We start from the raw sequence: 20,706 nt of genomic DNA on the forward strand, positions 1-20,706 counted from the left end.
CGGCTTTCAACACCATCATCCCAGCTATTCTCCAGAATAAATTAAACCAACTCTCTGAGTGAGACTGGGGAAATTCACTTCCAGCACCTTTACGATCAGCACTGGTGTCCCCCAGGGATGTGTGCTCTCCCCACTACTCTTCTCCCTGTACACAATTGACTGCACTGCCAAGGACCCCTCTGTCAAGCTCCTGAAGTTTGCAGATGACACAACTGTCATCTGCCTCATCCAGGATGACTATGATTCTGAATACAGAAGGGAGGTTGAACAGCTGGCTGTCTGGTGCAGTCAAAACAACCTGGAGCTGAGCACGCTCAAAACAGTGGAGATGATTGTGGACTTTAGGAGGAACACCCCAGCATTGACCCGCTCACCATTCCGAACAGCACTGTGGCAGCAGTGGAGTCATTCATGTTCCTGGGCTCTACCTTCTCACAGGACCTGAAGTGGGAGACCCACATGGACTCAATTTTAAAAAAGGGCAAGCAGAAGTTGTACTTCCTCGCCAGTTGAGGAAGTTCAACCTGCCACAGGCGCTGCTGATACAGTTCTAATGTGCAGTCATTGAGTCTGTCGTCTGCACTTCAGCAACTGTCTGGTTCGGTTCAGCTATGAAATAAGATATCAGAAGACTACAAAGGACAGTTCGGTCTGCTGAGAGGATTATTGGTTGCCCCCTGCCCTCCCTTCAAGAACATTTCCAGAGTGAGGAAAAGGGCTGGAAAAGTCTCTCTGGAACCCACTCACTCTGCCCAATAACTCTTTGAACTGTTGCCTTCTGGCTGGCGCTATAGAGCACTGAGCACCAGAACCGTCAGGCACAAGAACAAGAGGTTTTTTAAATATTTGTATTTTAATAAGTTAATGGTTCAGTGACGAGATGCACATTTTTGTTCAGATCTATTAAATTGTCCAAAATGCAATTTACTCAAAACAATTACTTTAGTGCAACTTTTCTATTGATGTTTTCAATTACTGAGTTCAACATCATTTTGATATTTTTTCTGGGGAAAATGTCATGTGGTGTAACTGTCTGGAGACAGTAAAAAAAAATCACATTTAAATCTGAAATAGAAATGGCATGTATATTTGTTATGACAATATCTTTTATTATTTCTGTAATACATTTTTCTTTTACTTTTAAATATGTTTGAAAAAGTTTTGAAATGAATGATTAAGCTGTGTACACTCATGTATTCAAGGTGCAAGGAAATCTTTTTAATATAATAATCATTTAGTTATAATTTAAATTACTAATATTATAATTAATTAATAATTTTGATGTCATGCAATACATTTTTTAAGAAAATATATATAAGCTATACATCCATCCATCCATCTTCAACCGCTTATCAAAAGTCGGGTCGCGGGGGCAGTAGCTCCAGCAGGGGGCCCCAAACTTCCCTATTCCGAGCCACATTAACCAGCTCTGACTGGGTGACCCCGAGGCGTTCCCAGGCCAGTGTGGAGATTTAATCTCTCCACCTAGTCCTGGGTCTTCCCCGAGGCCTCCTCCAAGCTGGACGTGCCTAAAACACCTCCCTAGGGAGGCGCCCTGGGGACATCCTTACCAGATGCCCACACCACCTCAACTGGCTCCTTTCGACGCAAAGGAGTAGCGGCTCTACTCCGAGCTCCTCACGGATAACTGAGCTCCTCACCTTATCTCTAAGGGAGAAGCCCGCCATCCTTCAGAGGAAACCCATTTTGGCCACTTGTACTCGCGACCTAGTTCTTTCGGTCATGACCCAGCCTTCATGACCATAGGTTAGGGTAGGAACGAAAATTGACCGGTAGATCGAGAGCTTTGCCTTCCAGCTCAGCTCTCTTTTCGTGACAACGGTGCAATAGAGCGAGTGCAATACCACCCCCGCTGCCCCGATTCGCCGGCCAACTTCCCGCTCCATTGTCCACTCACTCATGAAGAAGACCCCAAGGTACTTGAACTCCTTCACTTGGGGCAATATCTCCTTCCCTACCTGGAGTACGCACTCCATCGGTTTCCTGCTGAGATAAGCTATAAAAGCTTATAAATATATAAGCTATATTTGTTTTTATTTAAAAAGATTTCAAATTTGTATCACCTTGGACAACATTATTTGTCAGTGACCCTAATGCATTCTAAATGTCTGGATGTCATTGCTTTATTTCATTGCAAAATTTCAAAGCAAGTCTCTTTGAATAGAAAGAAAGCACAAACACACATTTCATGCAAACACAAACTGAAGTTTTTTAGGTTTAAATAATACTTGAGAATCATTGGCTGTACTGTATATTTCAGTTAGATTACATAAAATTCATATTTAAAATGAATATAATTCATCTTTCGAATATGAATATGATGATTCTTGATGTTTAAATAATCCCTCATTGCCTTACTGAATGTATTGTTATTGCCAGCTGGTCTCATAGAATCTTGTTACTATACCTACATTTTTGCAATTTTTTTTTATCATGAGTAAAACAAAAGATTATGAGTTCATTAGCACTTTTTGCCCTGTTCCTCACACAGTGCTATCTTATGACATCTAAAAAATTTTTCTAGAGTGCATGACTTGTAAAGACATATATACAATGTAATTAATATAAAACATTTCCAGGTCATCCTTTTGGCAATTAGACTAAAAATTGCACATTTTTCAAAATTTCGCAAAAGTTCATGTGTTAGGTGGCACCCCTAAATCTCAATGGAATTCCTCAAAACTTTGCAAAAGTCATTTTTATGTTAATTGGAACAAAATGCAATGCCAGCCAAATTGATATTTTGAAATTAAAATTTCCCATTCAAATTTGATGCACCCTAATATACATTTTAATGTTTGCATTAAATAACCAACTACAGTACATTTACAAGTTGTTCCTATGTGATTATTTATGTGAATATGTTTGTTTCAGGGCGAGCACACCTCTCCGGCTGATGTTCAGAGTGTGTAAAGAGATGAAGAAGCACATGTCCATCCTTCCTAAAATAGGCTTTATTCAGGCCAAAAATAGTTTCAGCGCTCAGCTCAAATTCCAGCCCAGGTAATCTCAATAATCATCTACTCTATAATATAATTTATTAATGTACGCATAAATATTTTTTATTTCTTATACTGTACACAGTTGCAGTGCTGGGAATGCTACTTTGAAACTGTTGTTTGCTAAGCTACTAGCTATTATACTACTATACTATTATCATAAACTAAAATATGTTATTTTCATTGACTAAGATGATATGCTATTTTAGTCAAGTAAAATTGCAGTACAATTGACAAAAATTAATGAATGTGACACGACAAAAGACAAATTGTGACTAAAATAATAAGTCGTTTTATTTGAGGTTTGTCATTTTTTGACAAAACTACACTTTTTTTTTTTACTACAGTCAACCTACTCTTTAAAAGAAGTACTTATCTACACTACAAGCTACTAACAAAAAGAGGCTCACTAAATCGGTTCTTTCAGAAAGTTCTTGTAAATGAACTCGTTCATATAAGTTATACAATGATGTACAGTTCTGAGTCCCGCATAGCCTTAAAGAGACTTTTCAATGCTGTGGGTGCTCCTCTCTGGAGTGCCGATCTCTGAAACTCGATAACATCATGCCAATTGCAATTGGCAGGTGGAAATTGATACTCCGCCCCTGTGCTTTTTCAGCTTTAACCGAAAAACATGGTTGTGCTAAGGGACACCTAAGGGTGAGTGGCATTTGGATCCCGGTGGGCACAGATGTGTGACGCGATCTCCCGGGCATCTCCTGCTGAGTACGGAACACAGTCATACACGGCTATTTTATTCTGTTCGTGGGGTGTCCACCTCACTTCTATATTGTCCTCTCCTCCCCTACACTGTGTGGGATGCACCAATTTTAGCTCAGATGTACAATATCTCCTCACCAAAGATGCGGTATAGAGATTACCATTATGTAACTCACAAAAAGACTTCTACAGACACTATTTTCTAGTCACGAAGAAGGATGGTGGGCTCTGGCCTATACTGGATTTGAGGTACTTGAATTAAACACTCAGAAAGTCTCCATTCAAGATGGTTACCCAGAGACCGATTTTGTCTCACGTCCGCCTGTTGGAGTGGTTAGTGTGAATCAATCTGAAAGAGGTGTACTTTTCATATGCATATAGCCCCTTGCCACATGCCATTCTTGAGATTCATCTTCGAGGGGACTGCATAATAGTTCATAGTCCTGCTCTTCAGCTTGTCCCTGGCTCCCCGCACATTTACAAAATGTTTCGATGTGGCTCTCGCATCACTGAGGCTGAGCAGTGTTCATGTTTAGAACTACCTCGATGATTGGATGCTTATAGCAGCATTCTGAGGAACAAGTACAGGGATCTCAAGCATTTGAGCCTCCAAATCAATTGGGCAAAAGTATGTAGGTGCCCAGTCAGCAAGTTTCCTTCTTGGGAATGAAACTCGACTTGTCTCTGTCAGACATATGTCAATTCTGTGCTTGATGAGTTACAAAACAGCTGTAGCCCTACCACTGCGACAGTTCGCCGCAGCTGCCATAACCCCTCCAGGTTTTAACATATTGTATGTTGTGTCAACTTGAGAGTCCCTCATCACATGTGGCGACATGGGCGCTAATGCCTCCCAGTGACGCACTGTTGTTTAGATGCACTAGCTATGTGGAGAATGCCTGCGTTCTATCAGAAGGGCGTTGCACTTTGCCAAGTGGCCAGACCTTAAGTTGTCATGGCGGAGATATCCAACAAAGTCTGGGAAGCCCTGTTCGATGGTTGTCTGATTTTCGGCACTTGGACAGGTGCGCAAACTATGTGGCACATAATCGCTTAACTGCTTGCAGTCCTCCTGGCTCTGAGAGCTTTCTGGTAAGACATGCACTGTCTTCTGTGGTAATTCGTGATCCAGGCTCCATTGGGCTTGTACGCCCTAGCTCACAAATGGCCAGCGAAATGCAAATGTTGCACAATATTACACCAAGTGTTGTGCAAGATTTGAGAAGACAGGGAAACTGTGCTGCTGGTTGCGCTGGAGTGGCCCTATAGGCATTGGTTTCCGGAGCTGGTAGAGCTTTTGGATGCTGTCCCATGAGAAATTCCTTTAAGGAGGGATCTGCTCTCGCAAGCTCGAGGCACGATCTGGCATCCCCAGTTGGAGATGTGGAAACTAAATGTCTGGCCCCAGAACAGGACTTGTCTTGCACAATAGGGTTACTAAAGGCCAAGGCTCCCTCAATGAGGTGGCTGTATGCCTTAAAATGGCTTACTGGCATTCCTCCCATGATAAGGACAGCAAGAAATCAGTTGTTTGGCAAAGATAAGCAGCATCTCATTCCCTCCTTTCAGGGAAACAAGGTAACAGTCTTAACTGAGACCACTGTGTGTTTTGTGCTGTGAATTATTGGCTGGAGAGACTATGAAAGTCAAGTAATTTTTATTTGTATAGCACCTTTCACAACACACATTGTTTCAAAGCAGCTTTAAAGAAATCACAGAAAATGAAACCATAATATCTAAAGTCTTAGAGTCATCATTGTGTAGTTTGATTAAATATGATTATAAATTGTGTATAAAAATAAGTAATTAAATAATAATTGTATTTAGAAACCCAGTGAGCAAGCTGAAGGCGACTGTGGCAAGGAATACAAAACTCCATAAGATGTTGGTTAATGTAGAAAAATAACCTTGGGAGAAACCAAGCTTACAGTTCCCCTCCGGCTAACAGCATGAATATAATGCCAGTATTACTTATTTATGTGCAGTGCAAGTCATGGTTTAAAATGATTAAATTAAATAAGTGTTAAGGATCCGTATTTAACCAAAGATTTTGTAAGAACTGTAAGATTAATGACTAATGTCTTTGAAGTTCATCCTGGATTTACTGTAGAAGTTCATATAGACGCATTGTCCTTTGTTAGTTGGCTGATGAAGGCTTTTGTTGGCAATTTATTGATAGTATATGTATTCCATGGAGTGTAGTTCATCATTAGACCGAGGTGATGCTGGCCGAGATCAGTAAGGTGCTTCGCAGTTCCACCGGCCGGTAATTTCGGTGAGATCTATTCTAAGTCCAAGGCTCAGGCAATGGCATATGAAGTATCCCATGTCTTATGGTTGGAGTTGGCATCAGTTCATTCTCTGAGAGCCATCGTAATAGACTGAAGTGATGTCTGGCTGGCACCGGTTGTATTTTGTCATCATAACTCAGAGACCTATAGCAGTGGAGTCCGATACCAAGCAGGAATGGAGCTGTATTTGGCCGGTTCTGGTGACTTCAGTATAGGAGTCCCGAGGTTGAGGCATGGAAACAAATAGAATAATATTAGCTTAGATTCCATAAAATTTTATGCAGTGTTATAGATCATGATCAATGTTTCAGGTTCTGGCAGACCTAACTAAAGCAGCCTAATTGTGTGGTGAAGAATAAATTAGGTGTATGCCTGGCTAAATAGATGAGTCTTTAGTCTACAAATCAAATCACTTTATTGTCACTCACCCATATACACAAGTGTAACAGTGGGTGAAAGCCTTGGGTGCAGTTCCTAGCAACATAGCAGTCATGACAGTGATGATATACCAAATTACAATAAACATCAGATTTACACAACACAATTATACTGTATCTAATATATACATAATTACACACAACACAATATACAAATAATTATTTACAATGTACAGTATACAATACACACAATATAGAATACACATACACACAATATATAATACACAGTATACAATAAAAATAGTATAGATAAAATATACAGTAGGTTGTTTTGTGCTGTATTGACATTCAGGCTGTCGGCTGATTGTCAGTTGCCAGTGTTGTTAAGAGAGATTATAATTTATGACAGTCCAGTGTGAGATTAATAAAGTGTAGTGCTGATGTATATTGATCGTGAGAGATCAAAAGTCTGATTGCTTGGGGGAAGAGGCTGTCATGAAGTTGGCTGGTGCAGGTCTTGATGCTGCGATACCGCCTGCCTTTTGGTAGCAGTGAGAGCAGCCCATGGCTCGGGTGGCTGGAGTCTCTGTTAATCCTCCCAGATTTTTTCCACACACTGCCTGGTATAGATATCCTGCAGGGAGGGAAGCTCATCCATAGTTTAGGAGCCAAATAGGAAAAGGATCTACCACCTTTTGTGGATTTTGATATACTAGGAACTATTAACAGGCCAGAGTTTTGCGATCGCAATGAATGTGATGGAATATAGTGTGGTATAAGGTCACTTAAGTATTATGGAGCTAGACCATTTAAAGCTTTGTACGTAGTTAACAGCATTTTAAAATTAATACGAAATTTAACAGGTAGCCAATGTAACGATGATAAAATGGGGCTAATATGATCATATTTCTTGGTTCTAGTCAGCACTGTGACTGCTGCATTTTGAAATAATTTAAGTTTATTTATTGAACTTGCTTGACATCCTCCCAGTAATGCATTACAATGATCTAGTCTTGAGGTCATGAACGCACGAATTAGTTTTTCGACATAAGCAACAGAGAGCATGTTTCGTAACTTAGCGTTATTTATTAGGTGGAAGAATGCTGTATGCAAACATTGGAAATTAGATTTTCAAATGACATATTGGTATTAAATATAACAGCTACGTTTGTCGCTGTTGAAAACTATGTAACTACCTTCATCAAGAGTCTAATTATATTTTAGTGGCTTAGTTTTGTCGGAATGGAGTTGAAGAAAATTTCATCGGGTTGCGAAGAAATATAAATTTGGGTATCGTTGGCATAGCAGTGGAAACTCATTCCACGATTCCTGATAATATCTCCCAGATGAAGCATATATAAGGAGAAAAGCAGAGGCCTTAAAACTGATCCCTGTGGCACTCCATACTTAACTTTTGTTTGATTTGACAATTCCTAATTTACACAGACAAAGTGGTAGCAATCTGCTAAATAGGACCTAAACTATGCTAACGCAAGTCCACAAATGCCAACATAATTCTCTAGCCTATTTAAGAGAATATTGTGATCTATCATGTCAAAAGCAGCACTAAGATCTAAAAGCACTAGAAGAGAAATGCAGCCGTGATCAGATGATAAGAGCAAGTTATTAGTAACTCTGTTAAGTGAAGCCTCTGTACTGTGGTGTGGCCTACATCCTGACTGAAATTGTTCATATACAGTATCTCACAAAAGTGGGTACACCCCTCACATTTTTGTAAATATTTGATTATATCTTTTCATGTGACAACACTGAAGAAAGGACACTTTGCTACAATGTGTAGTGAGTGTACAGCTTGTATAACAGTGTAAATTTGCTGTCCCCTCAAAATAACTCAACACACAGCCATTAATGTCTAAACCGCTGGCAACAAAAGTGATTACACCCCTAGGTGAAAATGTCCAAATTGGGCCCAATAAGCCATTTTCCCTCCCCGGTGTCATGTGACTCGTTAGTGTTACAAGGTCTCAGGTGTGTTAAATTTGGTGTCATCACTCTCACACTCCCTCATACTGGTCACTGGAAGTTCAACATGGCACCTCATGGCAAAGAAATTGAATTGAAAGAATTGTTGCTCTACATAAAGATGGCCTAGGCTATAAGAAGATTGCCAAGACCCTGACACTGAGCTGCAGCAAGGTGGCCAAGACCATACAGTGGTTTAACAGGACAGGTTCCACTCAGAACAGGCCTCGCCATGGTCGACCAATGAAGTTGAGTGCACGTGCTCAGCGTTATATCCAGAGGTTGTCTTTGGGAAATAGACGTATGAGTGCTGCCAGCATTGCTGCAGAGGTTGAAGGGGTGGGGGGTCAGCCTGTTAGTGCTCAGACCATATGCCGCACACTGCATCAAATTGGTCTGCATGGCTGTCGTCCCAGAAGGAAGCCTCTTCTAAAGATGATGCACAAGAAAGCCTGCAAACAGTTTGCTGAAGACAAGCAGACTAAGGACATGGATTACTGGAATCATGTTCTGTGGTCTGATGAGTCCAAGATAAACTTGTTTGGTTCAGATGGTGTCAAGCATGTGTAGTGGCAACCAGGTGAGGAGTACAAAGACAAGTGTGTTTTGCCTAAAGTCAAGCATGGTGGTGGGTTTGTCATGGTCTGGGGCTGTATGAGTGCTGCCGGCACTGGGGAGCTACAGTTTATTGAGGGAACCATGAATGCCAACATGTACTGTGACATAATGAAGCAGCGCATGATCCCCTCCCTTTGGAGACTGGGCTGCAGGGCAGTATTCCAGCATGATAACGACCCCAAACACACCTCCAAGATGACCACTGCCTTGCTAAAGAAGCTGAGAGTGAAGGTGATGGACTGGCCAATCATGTCTCCAGACCTAAACCCTATTGAGCATCTGTGGGGCATCCTCAAACGGAAGGTGGAGGAGCACAAGGTCTCTAACATCCACCAGCTCCGTGATGTCGTCATGGAGGAGTGGAAGAGGACTCCAGTGGCAACCTGTGAAGCTCTGGTGAACTCCATGCCCAAGAGGGTTAAAGCAGTGCTGGAAAATAATGGTGGCCACACAAAATATTGACACTTTCGGCCCAATTTGGACAGTTTCACTTAGGGGTGTATTCACTTTTGTTGCCAGCGGTTTAGACATTAATGACTGTGTGTTGAGTTATTTTGAGGGGACAGCAAATTTACACTGTTATACAAGCTGTACACGCACTACTTTACATTGTAGCAAAGTGTCATTTGTTCAGTGTTGTCAAATATTTAAAAAAATTTGTTAATTAATGTAAGCTGTAATCAAGCTGTGGCTTCTTAATAAGCAGTCTGAAAACTGCTATTTTAAAGTTTCTTGAGACATGTCCTATGGATAGTTAGGAGTTAATAATATTAAGAAGAGGTTTTGAGATTACAGGGAATACCTTTTTTAAGAGCATATTTGGTTTTGGATCTAATATACATGTTGTGGCTTTTGCTGTTTTGATATGTTTTGTTAGCTCTTCATGACCTATGACAGCAAAGGATTGAAGTTTCACGTGTAGAAAATTATGAGACACTGTTTTCTGAGATACTGTGACAGATTTTATTTCTAATTATTTCAATTTGATCAATAAAGAAATTCATGAAGCCATTATGTTTGCTTGAAAAAGCCAACATTCTGTTCTACTACATAAACATATTATTATGTTCACTTGAGAAAGCCATCATAATGAAATTATATTTAAACGTATTATTATCCAACTTCTGAAACAAACATTTCTGATTGTAACTCCTAGAGCATTTATGCTACATGCACCAAACTTGGCACAGACCTTCAGACTAATCCCGAATAGTGTGCTATAGTGTTGTCACGGTACCAAAATTTCAGTAGTCGGTACAAATACCAGTGAAATTTCACGGTACTCGATACCATTTTCGGTACCAAAGCAAAACACAAAAACAGGTTTCTGAACAACACTCTTTTAATAACAAAGTCTACAAAACATTAGCAGTAGAACTAAGAACAAAAATATGCCATTGAGCAACTCTTTAATTTAAATATATTGTTTTTTTATTATAATAAAACTGAACAATGTTTGCTTAAAGTATTTTTGAACACTTATATAAGATTTGCTTCAACTTTTGCAACTGTTAATTTAAATGTTTACCAAGTACTTAAAAAACTAAACCTAAATAAACAAGAATACAATATAATGAGTTTTTGGAACAATTTCCAAACTAATGTGCAAAGTGCTCTCTTATTAATAAAGCTGCATTTTGCCATTTTTCTTCATGATAAGAAATGCATATGGACATATATATAGATATTATGATCAAATAAGTTCTAATCTAGCTGCATTAAGCGTGCACGCGCGAGGGATGAGTTCCCTGAGGCAGAGTCTCTCTCTCAGCCGGGTGCAGTTTCAATCTATCCCCCTTTGATCGGGACATTCGCGCAACTCATAGAAGTGGCACTGACCACACAGATAAATGCCAGTATCTGAGTTTTAGTTATTAACATGATCTGCTTTTGTATTATTTGAACTTTAATAAAGCTATAACGCATTAAATAAAACTGCATTTAAGATGTAACACCGGGATGTTTCCTTTAAAGAGCTCCGCCTCCGCTTATTCCACAAAGGTACATGCTTCTGAATGTACTTTTTTTTTTAATCATTCCCTAATACTTTGGGATCTACATGAAATAAACTGTGAAAGTTTAGAGTGCATCTGGACTGATATGTGTAATTCTTCCTCCATCAGGTGTGAACTGCTGCTCTCGCACGTCATTGTTACAGTGATATCATGTTACGTTAAATGAGATCAAACGACTATTCGACAAGAACATTTTTCTCGTTTTTTGTATTTTGTATTTTCGACGATGTCGATAATGTCGACTAAACGTTTCAGCCCTAATGCAAATGATAATATGCTTTTAAACTTATTTGCTTGAATAAATCCCTGTGTCTGTCTTTATTAAGTTTGATGTGTTTCCTCCTCTCATCAGAAAATTGCAAAAGCAGCATTACAAATAGGTTTTTGCTGATCTTTTATGTTTCCCTTTTCATCAGCCTCAAATCCAAAGAATTTCCAAACCTGGCTTTTTCCACTTTTCATTTCGACAAGATTCAGTTGAGACTCCACAGCAGCTTTGCTTGTCATCATCTTTTGGTTGTTGTGAGCGTACGAAAGTTCCCGACTCTGCATGGGTACCGGGTAGACCCGGTACTCGGTACCCCGGTACCTTCAGAAATTCTGGTATCGTAAATAATTTTTTGTTTGAGTACCGACTTGGTACCGGGGTACCAGTATTTTTGACAACACTAGTGTGCAATATCTTTTCTAACTGATTGGTATTACGGTATTCCAGTATCGGACTTCCGAAAAGGCCTCATGTCACTTTAACTTCCATTCAAGTATGAAAACTTTTTCCTGTAATAATTCCTTTAGAGGATTCAAGCTACATCCTATAACTCTTATAACTCATACTTTCTATCTATCACACTCCATCACTTTCTTTTTCTATCTTTACCTCACTCTTAATATTCTTTCGTTCACTCTATCACTTCAACACCCTAGAAACTGCATACAGCCTAGCAACCATTTAGTGCACCCTAGCAACCAAAACCCATTGACTGCCATTCAAAATGGCTTAGATGGTTATCTCCTGATCAGAATGCCAGAATATTTCACTGAGTCTCATTACACTCAATGAAGTAAGCAGCCCTTTTAGGATCACCCTGGCAACTTCCTAGCAACCCTATCAACCGTATAGCAAAACACATTTCTCTGCACCACAACATTGTAGAGCCTTCAACTTTGGCTTATTTGACTCAGACCAGCAAGCAGCCTTGTTAGTATCACTCTGGAAACTGCCTAGAAACTAAGTGAGCTCATCCTAGTATCTAAGTAACAAAACAAATATCTATGCACCAGAACATCGTAGACACTTCCGGTTTCGTTCATTGGACTCAGGATAGCAAGGAGCCTTCTGAGTTTCACCTTAGTAACTGCCTAGAAACCAGATGGGGTTACTCTAGCAACCAAGTAACAAATAGCATATCGCTGCACCAGAACATCAAAGGAACTACGGGTTACTTTCATTAGACTCAGGGTAGCAAGGAGCATTTTGAGTATCACCTTTGTAACTGCCTAGCTACCAGATGGGGTTACCCTAGCAACCAAATAACAAAACATATATCTCTGCACCATAGCATCGTAGAAACTTCCGGTTTCATTAATTTGACTAAGGGTAGCAAGGAGCCTTTTCAGTATCACATTTGTAACTGCCTAGCAAACAGATGGGTTACCCTAGCAACCATGTAACAAATCACATATCTCTGAACCAGAATATTGCAGAGACTTCCAGTTACTTTCATTTGACTCAGGCTAGCAAGGAGCCTTTTGAGAATCACCTTTGTAACTGCCTAGCAACCAGATGGGGTTACCTTAGCAACCAAGGAACAAATCACATATCTATCTATCTCTGTCTTTCTATCTGTCTATAAACTTCAAGCCTACTTCAACCTAAAGTTTGTCCACAATCTTTTCAATCTAGTTACTATTGTGCTGCGACGGAATATCTGGTTCAGTTGAGGCTTTATTCCAAACCAATTTAGCCACAGTACTGAATAAACACCTAGGATTGTTGTGGTTATTTATGGAACTTCAATGGTTATTATGAAACCATTGAAGTTCAAGAGACCAAACATGTTGGTCATTTTGCATATGGTTGGGCCAATGTGTTCGTGGTAATATACATTTCAATATTTGATTCCAAGGACATTTGTTTTACTTTTGTAGGATAAACAATTTTGGTGGGTCACCATTTAATGTCTAAAGTCAAATCTGGGTCCTGAAGCAGACCAGAATCATTAAACTATAAGACCATGACAGTTGTGAAAAATTAACTATTCCCCTCCTTGAAGAAGTTGACTCAGATCGTAACAGACATCTCACCGCAATAAAACCTTCCAAACGACAACAAAAGCTTATATGAGAACATTTGTACCCTTTTGAGGAGCTGAATTTGAATGAGGCAGCTCAGATATTTTTAAACCCAAACTGCAGCATGCTGATCTCCAGCGCTGTAGGCTCCTGAGAGGCATGCAAGTGTGTATGTGTGTGTGAATGTTGTGCCCTTTTCCTTGCCCACATTTTTCATCTGACAGAGCAGCATATTGATAGCTAAGAAGATTTGAGGTCAGAACGTCATAACATGAGAAAAGTTAATGGAACATTTCGTGAGCTGACGGACTGCAGTGGAGGGAGTCAAAATGCACTAATCTGCTTTAGAGGGCTTTACCATGCAGATTAGAGCAGCATTACTCTCGATAGCATCCACACTCTTTCACTCATCTCTCTCTCTCTCTCTCTCTCTCTCTCTCTACTTCCTCTCATCCAAAACCCACAGATCTGTCTTGACTTCTGCTTATGTAATGCACTTCACAGGCCTCATTATCTGTAGAGCCTTTTTTTGGATTGGTTTTAAAGACTATTAGAGCATGTGTTAAAATTCTATAGTTACTATTTTTATTGCAGTCGAACTAGACTGATATATGACTGGCCAAGCCAATCATAACTGTCCAATAGTTCAACTTTTTGAGATTATCGTCATTTGCTGATAACCATGTCTGAATAACAGAAGTGTTATATTGTACAGCTCCACCTTGTGTCAGTTTCAAAATCGAATAAAGTATCAGTGGATAAAATAGATTTTATTGAATACAATGGATATTATTTCAGCAATTTCGTGTTTTATTTTCTGTCATTGAATTGTATTATGTGAATCATACACTCTCCGACCACTTTATTAGGTACACCTTTACACCTACTTATTCATGAAATCTAATTAGCCAATCACGTGGCAGCAGTGCAGTTCATAAAATCATGCAGATATGGATCAGGGGCTTTAGTTAATGTTCACATCAACCTTCAGAATGAGGAAACAATTTATGATTTTTGATGCCAGACAAGCTGGTTTGAGTATTTCTGTAACTAGTGATCTCCTGGGATTTTAACTCTCAACAGTATCTAGCGTTTACTCTAAATGATACAAAAAGCAAAAAACATCCAGTGAGTGGCAGTTCTCCCTTGTTGGTGAGAGAGGTCAGCGGAGAATGGCCAGACTGGTTCGAGCTGACAGAAAGACTACGGGTAACTCAGATAACCACTCTGTACAATTGTAGTGAGCAGAATAGCATCTTAGAATGGACAAAATGTTTAAACTTTTGGCGAATGGGCTACAACTGCTGAAGACCACATCGGGTTCCACTTCTGTCAGCCAAGAACAGAAAGCTGAGGCTGCAGTGGGCCTACCATCTGTGTAGCTCAGCACAAATAGAGATTCATCTGACCAGGCTATGTTTTTCCTGTCTTTAACCATCCAGTTTTGGTGAGCCTGTGCCCACTACAGCCTCAGCTTTCTGTTCTTGGCTGACAGAAGTGGAACCCGACGTGGCGCTTCTGCTGTTTTAGTCTATTATCCTCAAATTTTGACATGTCGTGCATTCTAAGATGCTAAAGGTGTACATTATAAAGTGGTCGGTGAGTGGCAGATGGCTGATATAATGCATATACTACACTCTAATCTTTAGATATTATATAAGCATTGATCATTATGAAACATACAGCGGCAGACACCAGCCATTTTAATCACACACACTGCCAGCTGTGATTCCCTCATCACTGCTGATTACATCTGTCCTGTGCTTCAAACTCTCTGCAGTGATATAGAGCAATGCTGCATGCACAATTGAAATGATCATTGAAAGGAGGTGCTTAACCTTTAGAAAATGTTGATTGTCAACCTCAGGAGGTCAAACTAAATATTACATGAGCTGGTTTTGTTTTATTTTGTTCAATGTTAATCTCCTCAATAACTGACGAAAAAGACGCAACATGACAATAATCAAACAGTTTTAAATAAAACATACTGTTGAGGAAAATAAGAGAAAAATAATACTGCAAGATATTACCAATGCACTAACACTGTTTATTTTTTATTTTTATTTTAATGAAATAGAAATCTAAAGAATTGTTTGGAACAATCGATTAGTATGTTAAGGTTCCCTTTCAATTCAGACACTTCGACGCTGCGTCGGTAGCTTGCAAAAATTGATGTCTGAAGTGTTTTCAGTTCAAAGTCAATTAAAAGCACATGATTTCTGAAGAAGCAGATTTTATAAACAGCTTTTTTGAACAGAGAAGCTGGCAATGTATATTCACCCGCAAGATCTCATCAGATTCCCGTTAGGGGTGTTTGTTCCATTCGACAGATGGGCTGTGTGGTGTCCCGCAAAGCTTTTCCACAGTGCTGTGCCAAGCTAATTCAAGAGCTGATCCTACTGACTCCATTAACTGAAGACATTCTGTCTGTCTTTTGTATATTTATTTATCTTTTCAGGCAAATATAAACTTGAAGATTACAGCTATTTAAGTACCTTTTCTTTACGAAAAGCTAAATATAATCGCATTTCTTTGAAAATTTTTATAAAATTATTTGTTTATTTTTTGTATTATTATTCTAAAACAATTTGTGATACAAGCAATTTTCTGCACACCGACAGATTGTATAAAAACTGTCAATGATCAGGGCAGACTAATTCCTGTCAATCAAAAGTGGGCAGAAAATCACGTCAGACAATTAACCTACAACTTGTGCAACTCAGCTCTATCAGTCGTGTGTACACTGTATCGCTCCACTAACCTTAACCATGGTTTAACTATAGTAATATTGTAGTAACCATGTCTTTGGCAGGAACTTATAATTTTTATGCAATTAATCATGGTGTTTCTACAGTAATATGGTGTTAATATAGTAACAATCTTTAATTTTGTGTTTACTACAAAATACCATGTTGATACTACAGTATGGTTACAGTAGTAAAACCATGGTTACGTTAGGGTAAAGGTGGGTTATGTTTAGGGGTTGGAGTTGGTGTAGGGCAGGGGTGCTCATTGTGTTGATTACATCGCAAGACAACGATTGGCTGATCTGGTTAATAGGTCAAAAGGGAATGTGAGTAGAGAAAGAAGCTGCACAGATAAGGAGAATCTTACAGATCACTTTTTATTACCTCACTTTGGCTTCCAAAATGTAGGATGGCAAGGGAAGACTCTTCATATTTATGGAGGAAAGTTCTACCTGATTGAGTTACCTAGGTTTAGGCTTGTGTTATCCACTCACTGAGAACTTTGTTAGGAACATTTTGGTCCTAATAATGTGCCTGACGTAGTCTTCTGCTGTTGTAGCCCATCCACCTCAAGGTTCAACATGTTGTGCATTCTGAGATGATATTTCGTTCACTAAAATTGTACAGAGGGGTTATCTGAGTTACCGTAGCATTTTTGTCAGCTCGCAAGAATAAGTAGGTGTACAGGTGTTCCTAATAAAGTTCTCAGTAAGTGTATTTTCTATAAATAATCAGGCGCATTCCTGATGAATATTACTGAATCATCCATTAAGGTATCGCTTTCCTCATGAATAAAAATGACTCTTACCCTGCCATCCTATGTTTCGGAAATAGCATCTAACACTATTTGCACATAATGCAAAAAATGCTTTTAGCTTAACAGATTTACACTTTCTAAATGACCAAATTTAGAAATATGAAGAGAAAATACTTTGCAGTAACTAGCTACGTCAGAACCGTGGTTGTAAAGATTTTTGAATGATTTATTTAGTGGCATTGCCTTCACATGTGCACCCATCTCTCTTTGCTGTACACTATACCCCATATCACCATGGTAACCAGAGTTTCAACCTACTTCAGTAACAGCATCTCTGTCTTTCTCACAATCCTCTCCATGAGGCAGTTCCACATGCCATCATCAATTCTGTGAACATTTCCCAAAATGTTAGTTTTTGTTGTTAAAGGTAAATCCTAAAGGATTTATTTGGGAATTTCTTGTAGGTTTCCAACAAATACTAGATCTGTAAGAACACACAGTTCCTAATGTGAATATTTATAGTCACAATAGGATAAAATACACAACAAATCTATAGCGCAGCATGAGATTTCTTTACGCCGTTCTCTGACACATTCCAACACAAGTAGGCTTTCTGAAAAAGATCCAACAAGAATATAAAAACATCACCTTTAGGAATTCTGGTTCATCCAGTATCTTCTTCATTCTTGATTGATTCTTAGAAGATTCTCATTTAATCCTGTTATGATCCTTTAGTATAGACTCCAAATAAGTGATGTCAAAAGCAACGGTACTTTGGTACCAAGTAAGTATTACAATAAAAAAGATGTCACAATACCAGTCTCTCCAAAGTAACAGTAGTACCTAGCACTGACTCGATTCGATTCCCACATGCTGTCTGACTGACAAATGACAAACACAAATGCTTCCAAATGCTCACTCACAAATTTGACATTTTGGAGAAATAATTAATGCACGATTAATAAAATTAAAATCGTGATATTCCTTAATGTGATTATTAAACCTCAAAAGACTGCAATCTTGGTCTGCTTGCGCTGTCACACCGGGCAATGTAGCGATCCGTTTTTTCAAACAAGTGAAGCTTCCGTCAAAAACGCACGTCAAAGTAAAAGCTCGATTAAAAATAAAAACGTTTTGACGTGTGTGTATGTGTGTGGAAGCAATCACACTATTCCCAGCAATCTCCAAGCACAACTTACCACGCGCCCCATCGAGAGCGAGAACCACTATATCTCGACCACAAGGAGGGTAACCCATGTGACTCTACCCTCCCTACCAATTTGTTTACTTAGGAGGCCTGGCTGGAGTCACTCAGCACTCTGGATCGAACTCCTGTGGTGGTAGTTAGTGTCATTGTTCACTGAGCTACCCAGGCCCCGAAATATAACTTTTTAAATAGGGTAAAAGAGTATGTTCAATAGTACATTACCATATTAGCATGTTTTTGCTGCGAAATCGATATCGGTGTCAAGAACCGTGAAATTTCACTGGTATCGGTACCAACTACTGAACTTTTGGTATCGTGACAACACTACTCCAAATTGTTTATAATTAAATAAAATTAAAATTGTTTTATAATATGTTTTATAATTTTAGAACCAAATCCTTTTGTAATCACATTCTTATAGTAACATTAATGATAGCTCTAATAATCACATTTTGTTTTCAGTTCTTGATCACATGATGTTTTTCATTGTTTTGTCTCTTTATAGACAGAGCTTGTATATGGACGCCAAGCGCTTCTTCAATGAGGCCACAGGAGTTTTGGAGGTTCCTTTGTTGGTACAGGTGGCAGATCAGGTAGCACATTCTCTGTAAAACACATTTTGTCATCTTTAAATACATTCCACATAATTCCACAGAATTACCCCTAAAATCAGTGCAAAAACAAAGGGGCACCACACAAAGTGCCTAGGGGTTCAGAACCAAGACTCACCAGAATGTTTGAGGTTTTACAGTACTGTTTTGCAAACACTGTAAATAATCACACAACACTTGTATAATGTATGAGCTAACCACACTCTTGCCCTTTACAATGTTTATAAACCCACACATCTGTGCGATAAGAGTGCCAAAATGTTCTGATCTAGCCTCTGATTATCATCGCTATATCTCAGCATGTGAACGCACAGATCAGATCTCATCTAGTCCTCTCATCCTCTTCCTCGGTCAGACTCATCATCTGTGCCAGGACACTCACTGGTGTCAAGCCTGTGCCCGGATCAGAGCGCTGGCACAAACCCACCACCACCCTGCTGCCCCACCAGCCTCATCTCAAAATAACCTTCATCTTCATTCCAACATATGAACTCCCCTTTCAGGGATTAGTTGGACATTTACAAATGTGCACCATATCTATAAATTATTAGCTGTATTTGTTAATTCAAGCATCACTAAGTGCATTTACATGCACAGCAATATGCTGATAACTACAAAATATCAGCTGATTCAAAAATTTTGACAGCGCAAGATAAACGCTTTTATGGAAGACTTGAAATCATATGATTATTCTCAGCTTCTGACGTCAAAACGTAAATACACACAACACTTGCGCAAATTGAATTAGCCGGCAAGAATGCAGGTAAAGATGTTTACATGCTATGCCGATAGGTTTATGCTTAAAACGTTTATGACTGGCAGGGCGGAGGGTGGGGCCGGGTCGTGATTCCGCACACTTGGCCCCTAATTAGGCTGATGAAGCCCGAGAGGGATAAAGGCAACCAGAGACGGTAGTGCGACAGAGAGAGAGTGATGGGCAGCTGCCCGACACCTGTGTGTGTGTCCTTTTGGTTCAGTTCTTGATTAAATAATAATTTATATTGTCAAGCCAGTTCTCGCTTCCTCCTTTCCACTGAACTGTTACAATGACCTATTAGTATATTTCTAGGCTGACCACTAGGTGCCAGTGGCAGCATACTCGCCTATAAGTTATGTGTGCTCTAGACAGCTAAAGAAGAGTTGTTGTCAGTTGTAATGCTATGCCAGTAGTTGGAATAAACAAGATTGAATGAAACGGTTTCTTGATTGATTTAAGAAACATTACATGGTACCAGGAGTGCTGATGATCGCCTATAGTCGATATGGGAAGTGTAAAACTGCCTGAAGCCGTGAACTGCACTGGTAATGTTGATTGTGAGTGGCAAACATTTAAACAGTGATTCATGCTGTATCTAAGTGCAGTTGGACTTGATAGGAAGTCCTGAGAAAACACAGAAATACAGCGCCAGTAAGCAAAAACAGCATAAGGAGAGTGAAATGTTCAATTGCAAGAGATGTGGCAAAAGGCATCTGCCAAAACAGTGCCCAGCCTATGGCAAAGTCTGTGCTAAGTGCAGAGGACAGAATAATTTTTCCAAACAATGCTTTCCAAGAACAGACAAAGCCGAGGTGTCCATACAGTGGAAGAAACTGATCTCAGTGACACATTCTTTATAGGCATGGTGGAACAGTTTGAGTCCAATCAAGGTGTCAAGACTGAACAGTCTAATGTAAATAGTGTTGCACAGGATAAGTGGATGGCAGCTCTGTAAATAAATGGAGCAACAGTCTCACTCAATCTGGACACAGGAGCAAAAGCCAATTTCATCTTTGGGCATGATATCAGAGCAATGAAAATAAAGCCACACATTAAACAGAGAACTGTTCAGCTCAAAGCCAGAGAACATCACCTTCTGTTTGAGGTAGTTCCAGGTGTTGTTTGACAAGGCATGTGAAGACTTAGGTCTTGTTACATGGGTGTATATTATTAATAACACAGAGGCAAAGAGTAGAGTAGATAATATTGTGAAGCAGTTTCCTGACAACTTCTAAGGGTTTGGTGTTCCAGCAATTCTTCGTGACAAACTGAAGCAAGAGCTAGAAAGAATGGTGTGTGTGAAAAAAATCT

At 39.5% G+C, this 20,706-nt stretch overlaps 1 protein-coding gene across 1 annotated transcript in view; it reads left to right on the top strand.

Moving 5' to 3' along the window:
• The window catches only part of cfap74 (cilia and flagella associated protein 74), a 149,882-nt gene that overhangs the window by 76,495 nt on the left and 52,681 nt on the right, over window positions 1-20,706 (top strand). The window contains exons 22-23 of the mRNA XM_052094084.1: window positions 2,896-3,024; window positions 18,533-18,620. Of these exons, the coding sequence (XP_051950044.1) occupies window positions 2,896-3,024; window positions 18,533-18,620 (217 nt within the window). The remainder of the gene's footprint in view (window positions 1-2,895; window positions 3,025-18,532; window positions 18,621-20,706) is intronic.

Source organism: Xyrauchen texanus, chromosome 27 (genome assembly GCF_025860055.1).
Source record: "Xyrauchen texanus isolate HMW12.3.18 chromosome 27, RBS_HiC_50CHRs, whole genome shotgun sequence".
NCBI classification, from domain to species: domain Eukaryota; kingdom Metazoa; phylum Chordata; class Actinopteri; order Cypriniformes; family Catostomidae; genus Xyrauchen; species Xyrauchen texanus.